The sequence below is a fragment of the Diaporthe citri genome, assembly GCF_014595645.1.
Source record: "Diaporthe citri strain NFHF-8-4 chromosome Unknown scaffold_2, whole genome shotgun sequence".
NCBI classification, from domain to species: domain Eukaryota; kingdom Fungi; phylum Ascomycota; class Sordariomycetes; order Diaporthales; family Diaporthaceae; genus Diaporthe; species Diaporthe citri.
The window spans coordinates 3,854,256-3,870,139 of NW_025064847.1; the positions used below are offsets into that span (position 1 = coordinate 3,854,256).

A 15,884-nucleotide genomic window follows, 5' to 3' on the forward strand; every position below is an offset into this window, starting at 1 on the left:
GCCATGTTCTCACAAGCGCAAAGCGGCGTGTCTGCAGAGGAGCATAGCAGAGCTGAGCATGCGCTCACATGCTTCGATACTTCTGATCTGGCTTCTGGAGCTGGCAGCTTTTCGACAACACCTGGGCAGGTTGGAGCTGACTGCGTGACGACACTTGGGCACCCAAAGTGAATGGAAGCAAGAGCGACTCTCCCAGCTTGATTCACTTGCCGCTGAAAGCCATTCACCACAGCTGCAGGCTTCCTACCTACTCTTACCTGGGGTGGGTACCATCTCAGGTCCCACGAGCTAACTCCTTTCGCCCTCGACCTTTCACGTCGTCGTCACCTTCCCGACAGCTTCACCTCTGCCGCCCTTGTTGTCGTTGTTGTTGGCGCTGCTGTCCTTGTCGGTTTCTGCATCGCTTGTCGGCTCTTTACCAACAGTCCATGGTTCAACAGCAATTTCCAAAATCCCCAAGGGCATCGCAATCAGCAGCAGCGCTTCCAGAACATCCATAGGCTCCATGAGTCTCTCTCCAAAATGGTGGAAATTAGACAGGTGAGTCCCCAGAGCGAACCTTGAGCACCGCGTCACCAGCCCTGGCATCATTCGCCCTCTGCGCCGACGGACACTGACAACTCGGACTCAGACCATAGAAGATGTCACTGCGGTGGCCCGGGGCGAGACAACCCGAGGCTGCCTCAGATTGACGGACTACCACATCATCTTTACCGCCCCCCCTCTCAAAACCGAAGCGGCCGAAAACGGCGCCAAAGAGCGCCCCCGAGAATCATGGGTCGCATACCCCATGATTGCGTCCTGCGAGTATCGACCGACTCCTCCGAACTCCGGACGAGAATCTAGCATCCGTCTTCGCTGTCGCGACTTCTACTTCGTCCTGTTCCACTTTCACGACCACAAGGAAGCTCAGGACGCCTTCAACCTCATAAAAACTCGCTCGTGTCGGCTCGGTAGCATAGACAAGCTGCATGCCTTCAACTACCATGCGCCAAAGCAGGAGCGCGGCATAAATGGGTGGCACTTGTACGACGCCAAAGCCGAGTTCCGGCGCCAGGGCATTGGCGGCAAGCTACAGGACAAAGGCTGGAGGGTCTCTGACTTGAACGCCGACTACAGCTTCTCTCCTACATACCCATCTGTTCTCGTGGTCCCTAACAAGATTTCCGACGCGACTCTGAAGTATGCTGCCTCTCACCGCACTCGATCCCGCGTGCCCACCTTGTCATACCTGCACCCCATCAACAACTGCTCCATCACTCGGAGCTCCCAGCCCAGGGTGGGCATCACCGGAAACCGCAACCGTCAAGATGAAGCCCTGGTCGAGGCCTGCTTCTCGAATCCTTACATCCAGGAGGCGCCGCCCTCCTTGAGCGCCGACGCCAGTCCCTCGGGCAGCCAGCCTGGTCTTTCGGAGAATGCTGACCTCGGCTCCGCCGATCCAGACCCCACAGAGCCAGAGCTGCTGTCAGCTGGTGACGCTTTCCACGACGAGAAGGGAAAAAGGATCATCTTTGGGGCCCAGCAGCACAACTTGATCATTGATGCTCGACCTGCCATCAATTCGATGGCCATGCAGGTCGTGGGCAAGGGCTCTGAGAACATGGATTATTACAAATTTGCGACGAAGGCATATTTGAACATCCAAAACATTCACGTCATGAGAAACAGCCTGAACAAGGTCATCAGCGCCCTCAAGGATGGAGACATCTCTAACGGGCCGCCCAGCCAGGACCTCCTTGCCAAGAGTGACTGGTTGAAGCACATCACTGGAATATTGGACGGATCGGCTCTGATTGCCAGACAAGTGGGCATACAGCATTCACATGTTTTGATCCACTGCTCGGATGGCTGGGACCGCACCAGCCAGCTGAGCGCCTTGTCACAGATCATGCTCGACCCCTACTACCGCACAATCACTGGTTTTATCGTGCTGATTGAGAAGGACTGGCTGTCTTTTGGGCATATGTTTCATCAACGATCAGGGCCTCTGGGTCTGCTCGGGCAATTTGTCTGTCTGGACGACGGAATGGCTGGTACCAAAATCGAGCCTGGTGACACTGATGGGCGCACCGAGGTGTTGGAGATGGCATTAGAGAATACCAAGGGCTTCTTCCGAAAGCACGGCTGGGGCTCGGACAAGGACAGGGAGGACTCGGACCCCGACAATCTGGCTGCTGCTGCTGCCGCCGCTGCTGCCGCCAATGAGCGGGCATCAACACCAGCCATAGAAGACCAAGCGACTCGAGAAAAGGAAATCAGCCCTGTCTTCCACCAGTATCTTGATGCTGTGTACCAGCTGGTTCGACAATTCCCCGACCGGTTTGAGTTCAACGAGCGTTTTCTTCGTCGTCTCTTCTACCACCTGCATTCTTGTCAATACGGCACGTTCCTGCTCAACAACGAGAAGCAGAGGATCGACGCCAAACTCCATGAGCGAACCTCGTCTGTCTGGGACTACTTCCTCAGCCGACGGGACATATTCACGAATCCTAGTTACGATCCTGTAGTTGACGACAACGTTAGGGGCAAGGAGCGACTGATATTCCCACGCCTTAACGAGGTGCGGTGGTGGTATCAGCTCTTCAACAGGACTGACCAGGAGATGAACGGCGCTTTGGATGCGGCGGCGGCAACAACCGACAGGGTTGCAAAAGCAGTTCAATCTGCCACAGCCAGCCCTCTGCCTGGTCACAGCGCCGCTAATAGCGCTCCTGGAACCCCGCAGGCCCCCGGAAGTCCTCGTGCAAGCAGCTCCGCTGCAGGGTCCTTTGGCCAGACTGTGCTCGCTGGTGTGGAAGTCCCCCATATGCAACAGACGGGCCCGAATAGCGGCGGTATCCTTAGCAACCTCACCAAGGGTATAACGGGTCTCGAGATCGGCGGCTCTAGTGGACCGGGTAGTACACCCACCGCAGCAGGTGGCACCGCCTTGCCATTAGATGGGCAGGAGATGACACAGATGGGTTCGTCCGAGAATGTAGCGCAGTAGGATGGCGCGACTTCCGGCAGACCCACTCCTGGCAATGTGGTCCATTCCATTCTTCAAGGGGCCTTTGAAAGCATGCAGAACGCCGGGGAGCCGATCGATGACTTGGACGAAGCCTTTCGGCCATCCACGCAGCTATCCACAATGGATGGCGCGCAAGACAAGGATACGGGCTCCTTGCTGGATGATGATGATGGCGAATTCATCGACCACGATGAAGCACACGGGGTGTTCAGATCGCCAAGACCTTCTGTCACGTTGCAAGAGCTGCAAGAGCGGGAGTCCAGAAAACACTCGGGCGGTGGCGACAGCAAAAAGGCCAGCGCAAGCCCTTTTGCCATGAGAGGTGGCATATTCGGGGGGAATCCGTTGAATGATCTGTGGAAAGCACAGGAGATGGACGTAGGAGGGGATCCATGCCTCCTTGCAGGGAGTGCAGTTTTGGACGCAGAAGCGCACCGAGCATGGGACGAAGCTGCGAGGGAGAAGCACAATGAGATCAATTGGAGGGATGAAGGCGTCTTCAGTGATTCGGAGACAGAAGATTTAGTATTTGTTGACTCGGACATGGAAGATGCCGAGGAGGCATCCAGCGATGACGGGCGAAATTTGGAAGCATGAGCGAAGGTCGTTGTCTTCAATCGTTTATGGTGCTGGAAGACAACGAAGGCCAACCATGGATTGCGATACCTTGCATAGCACTTGAGCAAAATGCATTTGGAAAGGGTACAGCGAGAGGTGCGAATGTTTGCGAGGCACCGGAGTCAACAGGATCGGGCTCGGTCGGCAATAGAGCAAGAGCAACCAATGCTCACGGCGGCGTTTGTGAGTGCGTTATGGAGTTGGGCCCCCTTTGGTCTGGCATCTCAAGCAACGAACTGCCCAGGCGGTGCTGTACTGTACTTGTAGTCTAGTGTATAACGGGAAACCACTTCCAATGAACCGCGCGAGGCAAACCTTGATTTTGTGTTCATGATGACGGGCATGAATTGAAACGATGTTGTTCTGAGTCTGTTGTGTTCTACCTCGATCCTGGGATGGGCGAGCATGAGTGAGCCTGATTGTATGTGCTGCACCCTGTTGCAGGGGGAGAGACCAAGGCAGGCCTGCCCATTTGCACTGCCCAGGACGCGACTTCCACACACAAAACGCGACGCCCTGAGACCACACTCTGATCCAGTGCTGGGCTCTCCAAACCCTGCAAAGGAATGCATCCCTGAAAAAAAAAATGAATTCCACTGGGCCCAGAGATAGTCATCACGAGAGCAATGTCGGCCAAAGCACTGAAGCTTGGCCTGTTTAGCCAGAGCAGCTTCCCGGCGGCCGTGTCCCCGGAGCTGCTGGCATGCTCGCCCACGCTGAACCTCGCAGCCACCGTCAACGACGCCAACACCCTGGCAATAAGGCGTGCCCAAGGCGAGCTCGTTTCTAGCAGCACCGATCGTGCCCACACTGTCCAGGCATTGTGCTGGAGGCCCGACGGTCTGTTGCCTCCGCTCCCTTCCCTTTCCTGGTGGCCCACCTCGTCCGGAGACATCTTGCTGACTTGATCCCAGGTCAGTTCTTAGCCGTCGCATGGGATGACGGAACTGTACGTCTCTTGGGGGTGGAGAACACAAAGGTTGTCCACCGCATCATCGTCTCTCAGCAACCTGCAGACCTAGACGCAGACCCGGAGCCCATCACATACGTCGCCTGGGCCCGCAACCTGACGGGGAAGCGCCACTTCGGCGCCGTCAATGACATCGCGTCCGGGCTGCGAGGCCTAGGCCTGTCCTCGGCGGATGAGCTGCGCCAAGGCGATTCAGGAGGAGCTGGGGCCGACGGCCTCGCGGACCTGCCGCACGCGCTCACGTTTCTCGAGATCGACGCCTCGCTGCCCAAGATCAGCCCCCTACCGGTCTCTGGCGGTATCGGGGACGACATGTTCGTTTTCTCGACCACTGCGTCCTTAGAGTCTATGTTCTCGCCGCTCAAGCCCGAAGACAACGACCAGGTCGATGTTATGGTTGTAGGGACGAGAGACGGCTGTGTGCAGGTCAGCATCTACGATTCCTTCCCTATAGGAACTTTCAGGATCCCTATAAAGCAGGGCCCGAGCCCCAACTCCAGCCAGCTCGACGGTGGCTATCAGCTTGGCCTGCACGCCGCTCACCCGGAGGTGTCAACCCACGCTCTGTTGCTACGTCTAAGTGGCGAGGAGCGTGTCAAGCATCTGTATCTGGTCCCCATGGATTTAAGATTTGTTTCGTATTCGCCGGTGAACCTGTCTCTCCTGGCGTCTAAAACGACCACATTACAAAAGCTACTGCGGTATTTGAAGCAAACACAAACACACATCGTTAATGAGTGGTCCTCGACGCGGGAACTGCCCTCTCGCTTCCTGTCGTTCATCCAGGAGGACCTTCAGAAGATGGAGTCTGGCCCTACGAATATTGTCCAGGCCCTGTATCATACTGTCCTGACGGGACATGTCCATCGTCCTGTCAGAGAGTGGCTGGTAGACAGCATTGGCGATCGAGTAAGTAAGCCCTTTGTATGTTGTGCGCCAGGACGAGTCTCTAAACCAGCTGTCAGGGCCACAAGCGTTGGGAGAAGGCAGTCATCCCTGGACTCGAGAATCTTCGTAATCTCATACACGAGAACATGCTGCCAGCCATAGAGCGTTGCACGCTCATCTTGAGCCGACTCTCGGGTATCGCTAGGTTCCACGAGGAAGAAGACCACGTCGGCTTCACAAATACCGAAATAACGCGGCTAGTCGACATCTTGTCCGCCCTGAACCTCATCTGCCACAAAGTCCTCCTCATCACGATGGAGGAGCTGGAGCTCTTCCGCATGTTCTCGTCCTGGGTCCGTCTCACCATAGATAGGGTTTCCTCCAGCACGGTGCCGGAGGACTTGATGGAGAAAGAGGCCCTCCTAGACCCGGCCAAGATACTCCGGTACGTCGAGAGGTACCTGGTCAGCAGCCCCATGGCCATTCACTTTGCGAAAGTGCCAAGGGAGAGTTGGGACGAGGACTGGGAGCGCGTGCAGGATAGCTCCGGGGTTTTGGATGAGCTGGACAAACAGCTCAAGCGTCACGAGGCCGGGGGCCCGTACATGAAAGGCCTGACACAGATGGCTTTTGTGGTTGACTTCCTCACCGCAAAGGCGGCAGATGTCTTCAAGAACATTGCTGAGGCGGAGAAGCGCAGTGTCCGCTTCGGACAGGCTGTGAAACTGGAGTTGGCTGGCGGGAACTCGGGCCTGGAGACTTTCACCGCCGTGGATGCGAGGATGTGCTCTGTCTCCAAACCAGTGAGTCTAGGCCTACGCATATCGTTCTTGGCTTGCGTTTAGAGTGTACTAACGGTGCCTTTCCCAGAATGGTGTGGACGGCGTCACGTACACAGCTGTGGTGACTGAGGAGAACCCATTTGACGGTAAGTCTTTCTCAACGGAGCTGTAAGTAACAACTAGATGCTAAGGAAGTTTCTCCCAGTTGGTGTCTTCGAGACCAAGATTGAGGTTATCAATGGCATCAGCAGCGCCCCTTCCACTGCGTTCTACCACAGCCACTGCATGGAACCAGGCAGCGGCGGCCGGATAATTGACATCAAGTTCCTGAACGACGATGTCCTCCTGGCCTTGTGCCACTCCAAAGGTATGCCCCAAACATTACGCAACGTCTTGCCATTCGGGAAGACTGACCTTTAGTACCCAAGACGGGAAGCCGAACCTGCGACGCATACTGTTCCGGCCGGTGAGTCCCCGCTACGAGGCCAACGAGTCCGGCATCACAACACTGTCGTACGGGGCGTCGGCGTCGTCGGTGCGGGTGATGGAATTTCCCGAGGACGTGGCCTCTTTCGTGCCGGTGCGCATGGAGGTCATGGAGGCTAGCGACGCCAGGGGAGGCGTCCCTGCACGGGTCTGTCTGCTGGGCAAGGATGAGGTCACTTACAAGGTGTATTCCCTGCCGGACCAGGCGCAGATGCTGCAAGCTTAGACGGCCACCGTCCTTGTCCGTTGGGCAGAGCGACATGTTGGCTGGGCGGGCGTAGCTTCGAACCGCGGCTGTCGAGTCGCACGGATTAAATTATGCCCCAGAAACATGAGGTCCGTGATGCAAGAATGTGTGCGCATACAGGCATTGTGGACAGCCCCGATGGCCCAGGCACTCTGCTACCACCAAGCATGGCACAAGCAGGTTGCGTGAGCCGATGTGGAATGATATCTGGAATAGGCCAAGGTATATGATGAATAAAGTAGTCACAGATATTATGGCACCGAACTTCCACCGAGCATACCGGCCCGTGAGAACATTCAATGCCCACATACATCAACCTCCATCTCCACCTCGAAAAACCTCCTCGCACTCTCCTGCACCGCGCCGAGCCTCGTAGTGACGCCAATAGATCCCTTGGCCCCAACCATCCCGCCTCCCCGACCGTCCTTCGCCCCACCACCGGCAGTGTCAGCGCCGGCCACACACCACCCGAGCACTAGCCTGTCGTACGAGGGCGGGTCAGGGTCAGCGCTGAGCGTCCTGATCTTCCACTCCCAGGGCGGCAGGGCGTCGGATCCGTTCGGGGTGCCCTCGCCATCGCCGTCAACGGCCCCGCCAAAGGCAGCCGCCAGCGCCTCGCTGACCTGCCTCCTCAGGCGGTTCTGGCCCATGGCGGGCTCCGTCAGGTAGCAGTCGCTGCTGTACAGCGGGTTCTCGTCGCGCGGGACGAGGACGAGCTCCATCAGCCCGGGGAGGCGCGCGCGGACCAGGCGTAAGATGTCGATCAGCAGGGAAGCTGCTATGCTTGTGTGTGTCATGGTGGCTGCCGCTGCGGGCGGTGGTGGTGTTGATGGGGTTGGGAGGGGCCCGGGATGTGGCAACGGGGTGTTTGTTTCTTGGGGTTGGCGCCGATGCTGGCTCTCCATTGGTGTGGTCGGAGGGGTCGGAGGGGTTTGTAGCTGCTGGTTTTGCTGCTGCTGAAGGAGGTGCTGGTGGTGGTTGTGGTGGTGGTTGTGGTGGTGGTCATGGTAGCATGGAGTCTGGCGGTGCCAAGCAGAATCATATACCCAGAACAGCGCCTCGTTGATGGCGACACGGCGCACCTGGGCCAGCTCGGTCGGGTCACACAGGCTCAGCACCGTCCGCAGATTTGCCTCGGAGGCCATAAAACCGTCCCGGGGACCAAAGTACAGATAATCCTGCTCCGAGTCGAAGAAGGTCTGCCCAGGCTGCCGGGCTATGCCAAACGAAGCCCGGTACTGTCGGAGAGCTTCGCGGCGGGACTCATGGCAAACATGAAGATTCGGTGGGATTTTGGCCTGTGAGGTGCACCCAAAGGAGGACGACGGGGAAGGGAGAGGGCGGCCGCTATCCAACCCAGAAGTCAGAGATTTAGAGCCGCAATAAACAGATACCAGTCTCGGGCCTGGCAGGTTGAAGGCCCATATTTTCCATCGAAGCTCGGCCGGGAGTTTGGAAAATAGGTGCTGACGAGGATCGATAAGTGACAGGTCAACGGGGAGCTGTATGTGGGGGGGCTTACGAAGATCCTCCCCTGTCCAGCCGAGTTGGTCTCTTCCATTGCTGGCGCAGTAAAATCAGACCCAGGCCAAGTATCTGGCCAAGCCACGTGGTTCGGCCTGATGTTTTGAGAAGTGATGGATGAGTGTGAGAGATGTGCAGGCCTTACAGACGACAACAAGAAGACCGATATCTCCCGAGAGCTGGTACCTATCTACACGGCAGTCAAGAGCAGGTATGGCAATTGACCCTTATATGAGCAGACTCACATGAAGTTCGTGAAAGTAAGATAGAAAAGGGAAAGTAACTCGGACACCCGAGACACTAGTGTCGAGGCGGTCGAGGCGGTCTAGCTCGCATGTACAAACACACATGCTGTAGGCATATTACCGCAATGTAGTCGGAGTAGCCGGTACGCAAGACACCTGCTGCGCACACGCCAAGCTCGACTGATCTCAAAAGGTTCCAGGGAACAATGTGGCCGATGTGGCGGGCCCGGCACCCAGACACACACCAGGACTTCCTGACGTCTGTCCACGGCGAACGCGCGGGCGCATGCCGATAGTGTTGTTGGAGACCGAGAAACATCGTCGTGTCCGGAGAACTGGGACTTATCCCTGTCCTCTGACTGCTCTGTACTCTTGGGTTAAAACCCGGATGCGGATCCTTGCCTATGAAACCGTCCGGAGTAATTGGCCGTCAGTCAAGTCTGTGGGACCTTGGGAACTGAGCAGTACGGGATGACCAAGAGAAATCATGACTGCGAGCTTGGCCTCAGCAGAAGACTGAGGCCTGGACCATCATCTGGGCGGTTTCTTCTATTCGTGTCTCGAAATAAGGAACTCCCAGGCCGGCCACAGATCAAAACAGTGGACCGGCAGAGGCGAGGTTGACAGCTGCATCGGTTGCTTCTTCCAGAGGCGGCCTGCTCTGTCCAAAAAAAAAGCTGCCTACGTACCAGTATGCAGAGGTCAGCGCACAACTAGCTTGGCCAGCAGGGGATCATGTCCGCTGCAGCTGCTGCTCTATGTACACGAGACCTTGCACAGAGAGCTCTGAACGGCCTCGGCGGAATATTCCAGGCTTGCACCCCCTCAGTTGTGTAACCAAGGCGAAGTTGGCGGTGCGAAGCGAGAGCGCACTGTCGTCAAGCTGTCTAGACAGCCGTGCTAGACCGGCTAGAGGGCTCAGCTCCTCGGCTCCGGTCTGACGGGTCACGTCTGTTTCCAGATCTAGCTGCCCCGGGCTCGATCCGCTGCATGGCAATGAAGAGCCTGGATCATCACTCTCGCGCTCGTATAGTGTAGAAATGCAAAGCGACCACATCACGCCGCCCTCTCGCTTATCTTGTCCCGCCATATAAACCCTGGGGAGCAGACTCACCCTGGTCCAGATCATTGGCCCCAGAGGGCCGGCAATTTGGGCCGCTGCAGGAAAACATGCGAGAGGGCCAGATGGACAGCTCCGATGACTGCTTCTCCTCTGAGCGGAGGACGCCAACGCCGGCTGCGCGACCACTCCTGCAACAAGCCGTTAGCGTGGACCAAGGCAAGATGCACACAGGTTAAGATGTAAACGGTCAGTCTCGCCGAGTCGCGTGGGGGACTTGACCGGTCGTCAGTGGCATGATGATTGTCTTGCTGCATAGAGCATTTGATGGTTGCCCACGGGCAGGCGATAGTTTCCTGAAGTGGATGAGTAGATCCCTAGGCGACAGCTTGGCTACAACCAGCAGCTGGCAATGTCCCGCAATCCAAGATGGCGTCGGCCGTACTGCAAGTCTTCCAATATCGACTGCCAGGAAGGACGTCAAACTACAGTCCGTGCTGGGGTCGGAAGAATCGCGCTGACAGCCGGCCAGGCGAGTGTTATTCCGAGGCGTATGGGGCCAGCGAGTACAGCGTGGAGCAGGAAGAGCGACATGCGCCAGTCTCGCACGAGGCAGACCGCTAGCCCTCAGTTGCGCGCAGGTCGACTGCTGGATTACTGATCAAGGCTTGGAAATGGCTTTCCGGTGCACATGAGCCGCATGTGTCGGGACACACGTGGCAGAGGCCCGTGGAGGTGGTGGGAAGAGTCGAGGCTCTACCCCGATGGCCTTCGGGGCCCGCAAGGACTGCAGCCAGGCCCAGGCAAGCCACACCAGCAGGCGAGAGGAGCGACCTTCGGAGATCGGAGACAACAAGTGGGAGGCAGGTTGTCTTAGAAGCCCCGGACAACTGCAGTCTTGGAGCATGGCCAGCAGGGCAGACGGACTGGTAGACTGGCAGCAGGCGTTCAAGGCCATCGAATGCATCGACCGGGGGAACATCCGTGTTGAGCTTCACGAGCAGCGGTTCCAGGACTGCCGAGCTGCCGAGGCGGCTGGCCCCTTGGAGCTAGCTACATGAGATCGTGGCAGTTCCAATTTTGGACGCCGTGAGGTAGGGTGGAATTTCAGGCGAACCTTGAGGTCGAGGATGGCAAGGGTCCAAGCAGAGGGAGTCATTACATAGTTGATCGCTGGGTGCGCAACCAGGAAGAATGGACGGGCGCTACCTAGGTATGTCGGCACGTACCTAGGTAGAGGAGCAGGGACCGCCTTCGGCAGTTCTGATTGGGAGGAAACCCTGCAGGCATGGGCGGGTACATCTGTACTGTACCGTCACCACCAGCAGGGTATGGGGCATACATACCTAACTTTTAAGCGCCGGGCCGCTGACGGAGAGACCCCTGGCTGGCGGGCGACCTGGCGGGCGCGGCCAAGGGTTTTTTGGGCGATGCGGGAGCGTTTCCTCCCACGTCCCCTGCATTCGAACCTCATGCAGACCAATCCTGTGCCGCCATCACGCCCTCGCTTCAGGACACCCCACTTTGACGTGCCGCCTGCTGGGCCAATCCGAGATGTGGGAGCTCTTGTTTCTCTCCGGTCGTGCTCACTGAGAGGCTGGAAACACAATGCACCCCCGATTCTCACTGCATACGCGCTGAGCCCGGTGGTGTCTCGTCTGCGCAGGTAAATTTGGAAAGTCACACTAACTCTCCCGCTCACGCTCGCAGCTCGAGATAGACACGCACTGGACTGTGCGGCCGGTTTTAGATGATGGCCGTTCGTCAGGCGCCTGGGTGCTGGCGGCTACTGGGTGGGCATCCGTTGCTTTTCCCCTGCAATCTGCAAGACATAATCAACCTTGTTGCGAGGGACTTGTATCAAGTCATCCTATGGCCCGTGGTGGTTTATTAGTACCCATCTTCCTCCTTCTGTTTCGTTTCTTCTGAAGTTTCGTCTCTCTAGTAGTGGTACGAGTTGCTGTTCTTGTTGTTTGATCTGTCTCGTTAGTCTCTTGTTTCTTCCCTTCGCTTCAGTCTCGTTCCTATTTGATACCCCGTTTCGATTCTTTTGTCACCACCATGGCGAGCTCATCGATCAAGCATGAGGCTTCCTCGTCTACCTTTGAGGTGGACTCTCACAGCGACCAGTATCTTGAGGGGCAGACCAAGACTTTCAAGTTGATCGATGCAGCCAGGGTTTCCACCACTGCCCTCGCCCTACTCTGTGGCATCACTATCATGGGCCTCTCCGCCGATGCCACAAGGGTCTACAACACGACGAGGCTAGAGGGGAGCCCTCTGCTCTCCATGTGGCCCGAATCTTTCGACATGCAGCCAACTGTTGCTCTTGTCGCTGGAAGCTCTCTCGTCACCCTTGCAAACCTTGCAGCTCTGCTATGCAGCAAGGTCCCTCGTGTAAGTCGTTGTGCATTCTTCTATCCGGTGAACCTCGTTCTGGCCAGCAGGCTGACCCTTCCTCCGTAGCTCCGCAACAACACCCCCGTCCACACCCCGGTGATGTTTGCCGCGCCTGTGGTTGGCTTCGTGGCCGCACTGGTGGCCGTCATCGTCTTCTACGCGATCAACGCCTCGGAAACGACCGACTCCCTGCTCAGTTGGACGTGCCGGTGGAGGTCAGTTCAAATGGGGCAGGCCCCTTACTTTGGTACGCTGTGTGGCCAGTCCTGGGCGAGCGTGTACCTGGCTGTCGTCCTTGTGCCCCTGGAGGCCATAGCTCTGTGTGCTGCGGGCTGGCAGCTCAAGGTCGAGAAGCACGTCACTGCATACGCGCATGCGAGGAAGGGAAGTCCTGTCGCGTGAGCTGGCCGCAGTTGGATTATGCGATGGTCATGCTGTAATTACCTATCTTTAAGAGCCTGGTCATGTGAGCGGACCAGTCGTGGTTGTTAAGCTGCACAGGCAGCGGTGTGAGAGACGCCTGGTGTCGGGCAGCAGGGCTGGACTTTGGACTCTTGGCCTTTCCGCGTTGATCATTGGCGTTTGGGTTGCATTTGCGGTTTACTCGATGCCAAACCATTCAATGCTTGACGCATGCAAGTCGACTGGTGCATTGTAAAAGCTTTCTCAGAGTTCAGTTCAGTCCATGCTTGACGGAAGTTGATGGTCACAGATTGAAGATGAGCTCAAGGGCTACCAGCCGCATGTAGCACAACGTACCGAGACATATATCTCCTTTCCGTCACAGATTTGATCATTCCGAATTGTGAACATGCTCAGGTATTGTGGTGTCTAATGGTGAAACCACCCCAGCCAGTTGCCCCTTCCCTACCACCCGGCCGCGGGAAGCAGCATACAGATTGTCCCTTCCGCTGTCTGTTTGCCATACGTGAGTGTGTGAGCTTGAAATGAAGGAGAAAACCAGCTGTCCTCTGCCTAGTGACACTACTCAGCTCCACAAGCAGAATTCCGGCTCACTATGTTGCTATCCGTCCGTCGTTTAGCATCGAGGCATTTCATTCATGCTACTAATTCAATCCAAAAGACGGCGTTGCCCAAGTCCCCATTTTTCAGGTCCCAGCTGAGACGAGAACGAACTGATCCAACATACGTCTGCTGCACCCAACGACACACCACGGGTCCTGCATGAAACAGACAGCCAGGCATGATTGAACCTCGTGCAAGCCACATCAAAGACTCCTCGGGAGAGGCATACACGTGATACAGTACTACAGCTCATCTTGAGCCCACACGCACCCTATCTCAAGGTTCAGATACTCACTGGCGCTGCTGTCTTTAGATGAGGAATTTTTCTGTCACAATAAAGACGTGGCAATCAACGTTCATCCGCAGGATACTCGTTTGTCAGCAAAACTTAGGGGGCCAGCTTTTCCCTTCGGTATACATACCTGATCACCGCTTGACCATTTGACCGGGTGTCTCAACCAGACAGCCGAAATATTCATCCAAGATGTCCATCTCCGAGCGGCAAGCCGTTGCGAACAGGCACCCGTGGACACTGCCTCAACTCACCGAGATGGACGAGCTCGTGCAGCCTATTACTCGAAGACCGCCAGGAGACACTCTCAAGCCAGCAGCCGTGACAATGGGCAGGGCAGAACTCTCAAGGCGGAAGACTCATTACTATGAGGAAGCTTTCTCAGGCAGGTGCATTATGGACACGCTCCGTGAGAGGATACAGAGTGACTCCATGGTCGTGGTTGAATTGAAGACCAATGTCATCGTGAGTCCACCACCCACTGATAGGTCTATGCACAGCGCGATGAATGTCCGCCATCAGGAGAGGTAACTCACTCATCACCGGCTAGATCGGCGATGAATTCATCTTCATCACCGAGCTGAGCGCCAAGATTGCCGAGCGCTATCAAAGGCCTCTGTCCTCCGTCGCCGTCCAGGTCCAGCACTCTGCCTGCATATTCTTCGCGGGCACGTTCGAGCCCGCATATACCCTGACGCTCTCAGCTCTGGGCCCATATGTCCAACCCAGCACAAATCAGCGCAATGCCTACTTGCTGTCGGAGCACCTCGAGGAAGCACTAGGCGTGCCGCCGCCCAGGGGCTTGATACGTTTCGTCGCCATGGCAGAGAACAATATGGCACTCAATGGGAGGACTCTGGCACAGTCTCTGGAGGAGGAAGCAAATGGTAACGGTTCCATGGGCGTTATTGACGAGGAGCAGCCAGCGATTTTCGCTAGGCAGAAGAGGTTGAGCGTCAAGGTGGGTGTAAGTCTACGGCCCACCAAGAGGTCTGCCACTGACTGGGTCACAGCCCCTTTCGAACATCAAGGCGTCGCCTCTGGCTGGTGAGATCACCCCTCCCACGAGCGTGGAGGAGACCACGCCCGTTGGCGAGAAGAGCAAACCCGAGAAAGTAAAGGTGGCCAAACGCAGGAAGAGCTTTGTGGCGGGCCTGTTCGGACGGCCGGGCAACAGGAAGGAAAACGAGAAGCAGGTACCCGAAATGCCTTGAATGTCAGTCTCTGACTTTCCGAGGTCAGCCTTGTAGAAGCACAGCCTTCAGTCATCACAATTGTATCTTCATTTCGTAGCATCCTGAACCGTTGGGCTCTGCAGTATTCAGGGTAATGAGAGGGGCTCGAGGATGAGGCATGATCAACCAGCCAGCGAGGCAGGCCTTTGGATAGCTGCAAGATCAATGTCCTGTTCCTTTCTGTCCCGGCTGTGGTTTGTGTTGCCTGGTCCGTGTGAGACACCAAGACTTTTGGTACCATACGGCCGACCATGAAGATGTTGTGTCATGCTGTGCCGTGCCTGTGCCATGTCAGGTGTCTCCCGTATGCAGAAGCATCTTTGACGTTGATTTGGCACAAGTGACAGCTGGGGGTCGAGACCAGATAGACTAACACTTTGGTAGGGTTAGCAGCTGTGTACCCTAACCCTGACATGTTTTGTGGCTGGGGCATGCCAAGGGCCTTTGCCCAAACAGCCGGCTGTGCTCAAAGGCTCATGAACAACTTCATCTTGTTAGTGACGGGCCCATCTCAGGATCGAAGCGTCTGCCACCTCCACAGGTCGACATTTACAATAGCACCACCTCGACTGTCCTTGGAAGGAGCCATTGTCCCGCCCTTGAGTGGTTCTGCTCACGTCCAGCGCCTCCTGAACACCACAAGTGACGCAGCCCGGCACAGCGCTACAAGGCTCTCGACTCGTGTTGCATTGCACACCACAGGGCTCGAACCCAAGAACCTCGGGCTTCCTCACCTGCAGACTCATCACCACGCGTGCCTTGCCGACAACGCCGGTCTTTCCATCTCACCTTCGGATCTCCCTCTGAGAACGTGCCTGGTCCCCCTGGTCCCCCTAGACATCTGCCAATCTGGTCGGTAACCACTCAAATTTGCCCGCCAGGAGAAGGACTCTTGGCTTACTTTTGTGCTCTGTGTTTAACACGTGCTCTAGTTGGCCAGCCATCCGCCTCGCGTCACCTGTCAGCTTCACGTCGCATCGCAGCTGTCTCTTCACGGCCCCTGTGGCCCTCTGGGGCGGCTCGAGGGCAAGGATACCGGTATGAGCTGTGCCGTTCTGGACGAAGTAATCCTGCACCTCTGCGGGCACACCCTCTGGG

The 15,884-nt window shown here is 56.7% G+C and overlaps 6 protein-coding genes across 6 annotated transcripts; 5 read left to right on the top strand and 1 right to left on the bottom strand.

Annotated features, from left to right (window-relative positions):
* Positions 1–522: 522 nt before the first annotated feature.
* INS49_006620 (uncharacterized protein) lies at positions 523–2,992 on the top strand (the record flags this gene model as incomplete). The annotated part of the gene is made up of 2 exons (XM_043167390.1): positions 523–540; positions 632–2,992. 2 exons carry the CDS (start codon positions 523–525, stop codon positions 2,990–2,992), a joined length of 2,379 nt encoding a protein of 792 aa, XP_043028534.1.
* A 141-nt stretch (positions 2,993–3,133) lies between these two features.
* On the top strand, positions 3,134–3,610 carry INS49_006621 (uncharacterized protein; the record flags this gene model as incomplete). The annotated part of the gene is made up of 1 exon (XM_043167391.1): positions 3,134–3,610. One exon carries the CDS (start codon positions 3,134–3,136, stop codon positions 3,608–3,610), a length of 477 nt encoding a protein of 158 aa, XP_043028535.1.
* Positions 3,611–4,257: 647 nt separating this feature from the next.
* Positions 4,258–6,983, top strand: INS49_006622 (uncharacterized protein; the record flags this gene model as incomplete). Its single annotated transcript, XM_043167392.1, has 6 exons — positions 4,258–4,471; positions 4,546–5,510; positions 5,576–6,292; positions 6,360–6,417; positions 6,477–6,638; positions 6,700–6,983. The coding sequence occupies 6 exons, from the start codon at positions 4,258–4,260 to the stop codon at positions 6,981–6,983; spliced, it is 2,400 nt and encodes a 799-aa protein (XP_043028536.1).
* Positions 6,984–7,300: 317 nt separating this feature from the next.
* INS49_006623 (uncharacterized protein) lies at positions 7,301–8,565 on the bottom strand (the record flags this gene model as incomplete). The annotated part of the gene is made up of 2 exons (XM_043167393.1): positions 7,301–8,470; positions 8,527–8,565. 2 exons carry the CDS (start codon positions 8,563–8,565, stop codon positions 7,301–7,303), a joined length of 1,209 nt encoding a protein of 402 aa, XP_043028537.1.
* A 3,329-nt stretch (positions 8,566–11,894) lies between these two features.
* INS49_006624 (uncharacterized protein) lies at positions 11,895–12,635 on the top strand (the record flags this gene model as incomplete). The annotated part of the gene is made up of 2 exons (XM_043167394.1): positions 11,895–12,230; positions 12,300–12,635. The coding sequence occupies 2 exons, from the start codon at positions 11,895–11,897 to the stop codon at positions 12,633–12,635; spliced, it is 672 nt and encodes a 223-aa protein (XP_043028538.1).
* A 1,108-nt stretch (positions 12,636–13,743) lies between these two features.
* On the top strand, positions 13,744–14,765 carry INS49_006625 (uncharacterized protein; the record flags this gene model as incomplete). Its single annotated transcript, XM_043167395.1, has 3 exons — positions 13,744–14,016; positions 14,102–14,512; positions 14,565–14,765. 3 exons carry the CDS (start codon positions 13,744–13,746, stop codon positions 14,763–14,765), a joined length of 885 nt encoding a protein of 294 aa, XP_043028539.1.
* Between the last annotated feature and the right edge of the window lie 1,119 nt (positions 14,766–15,884).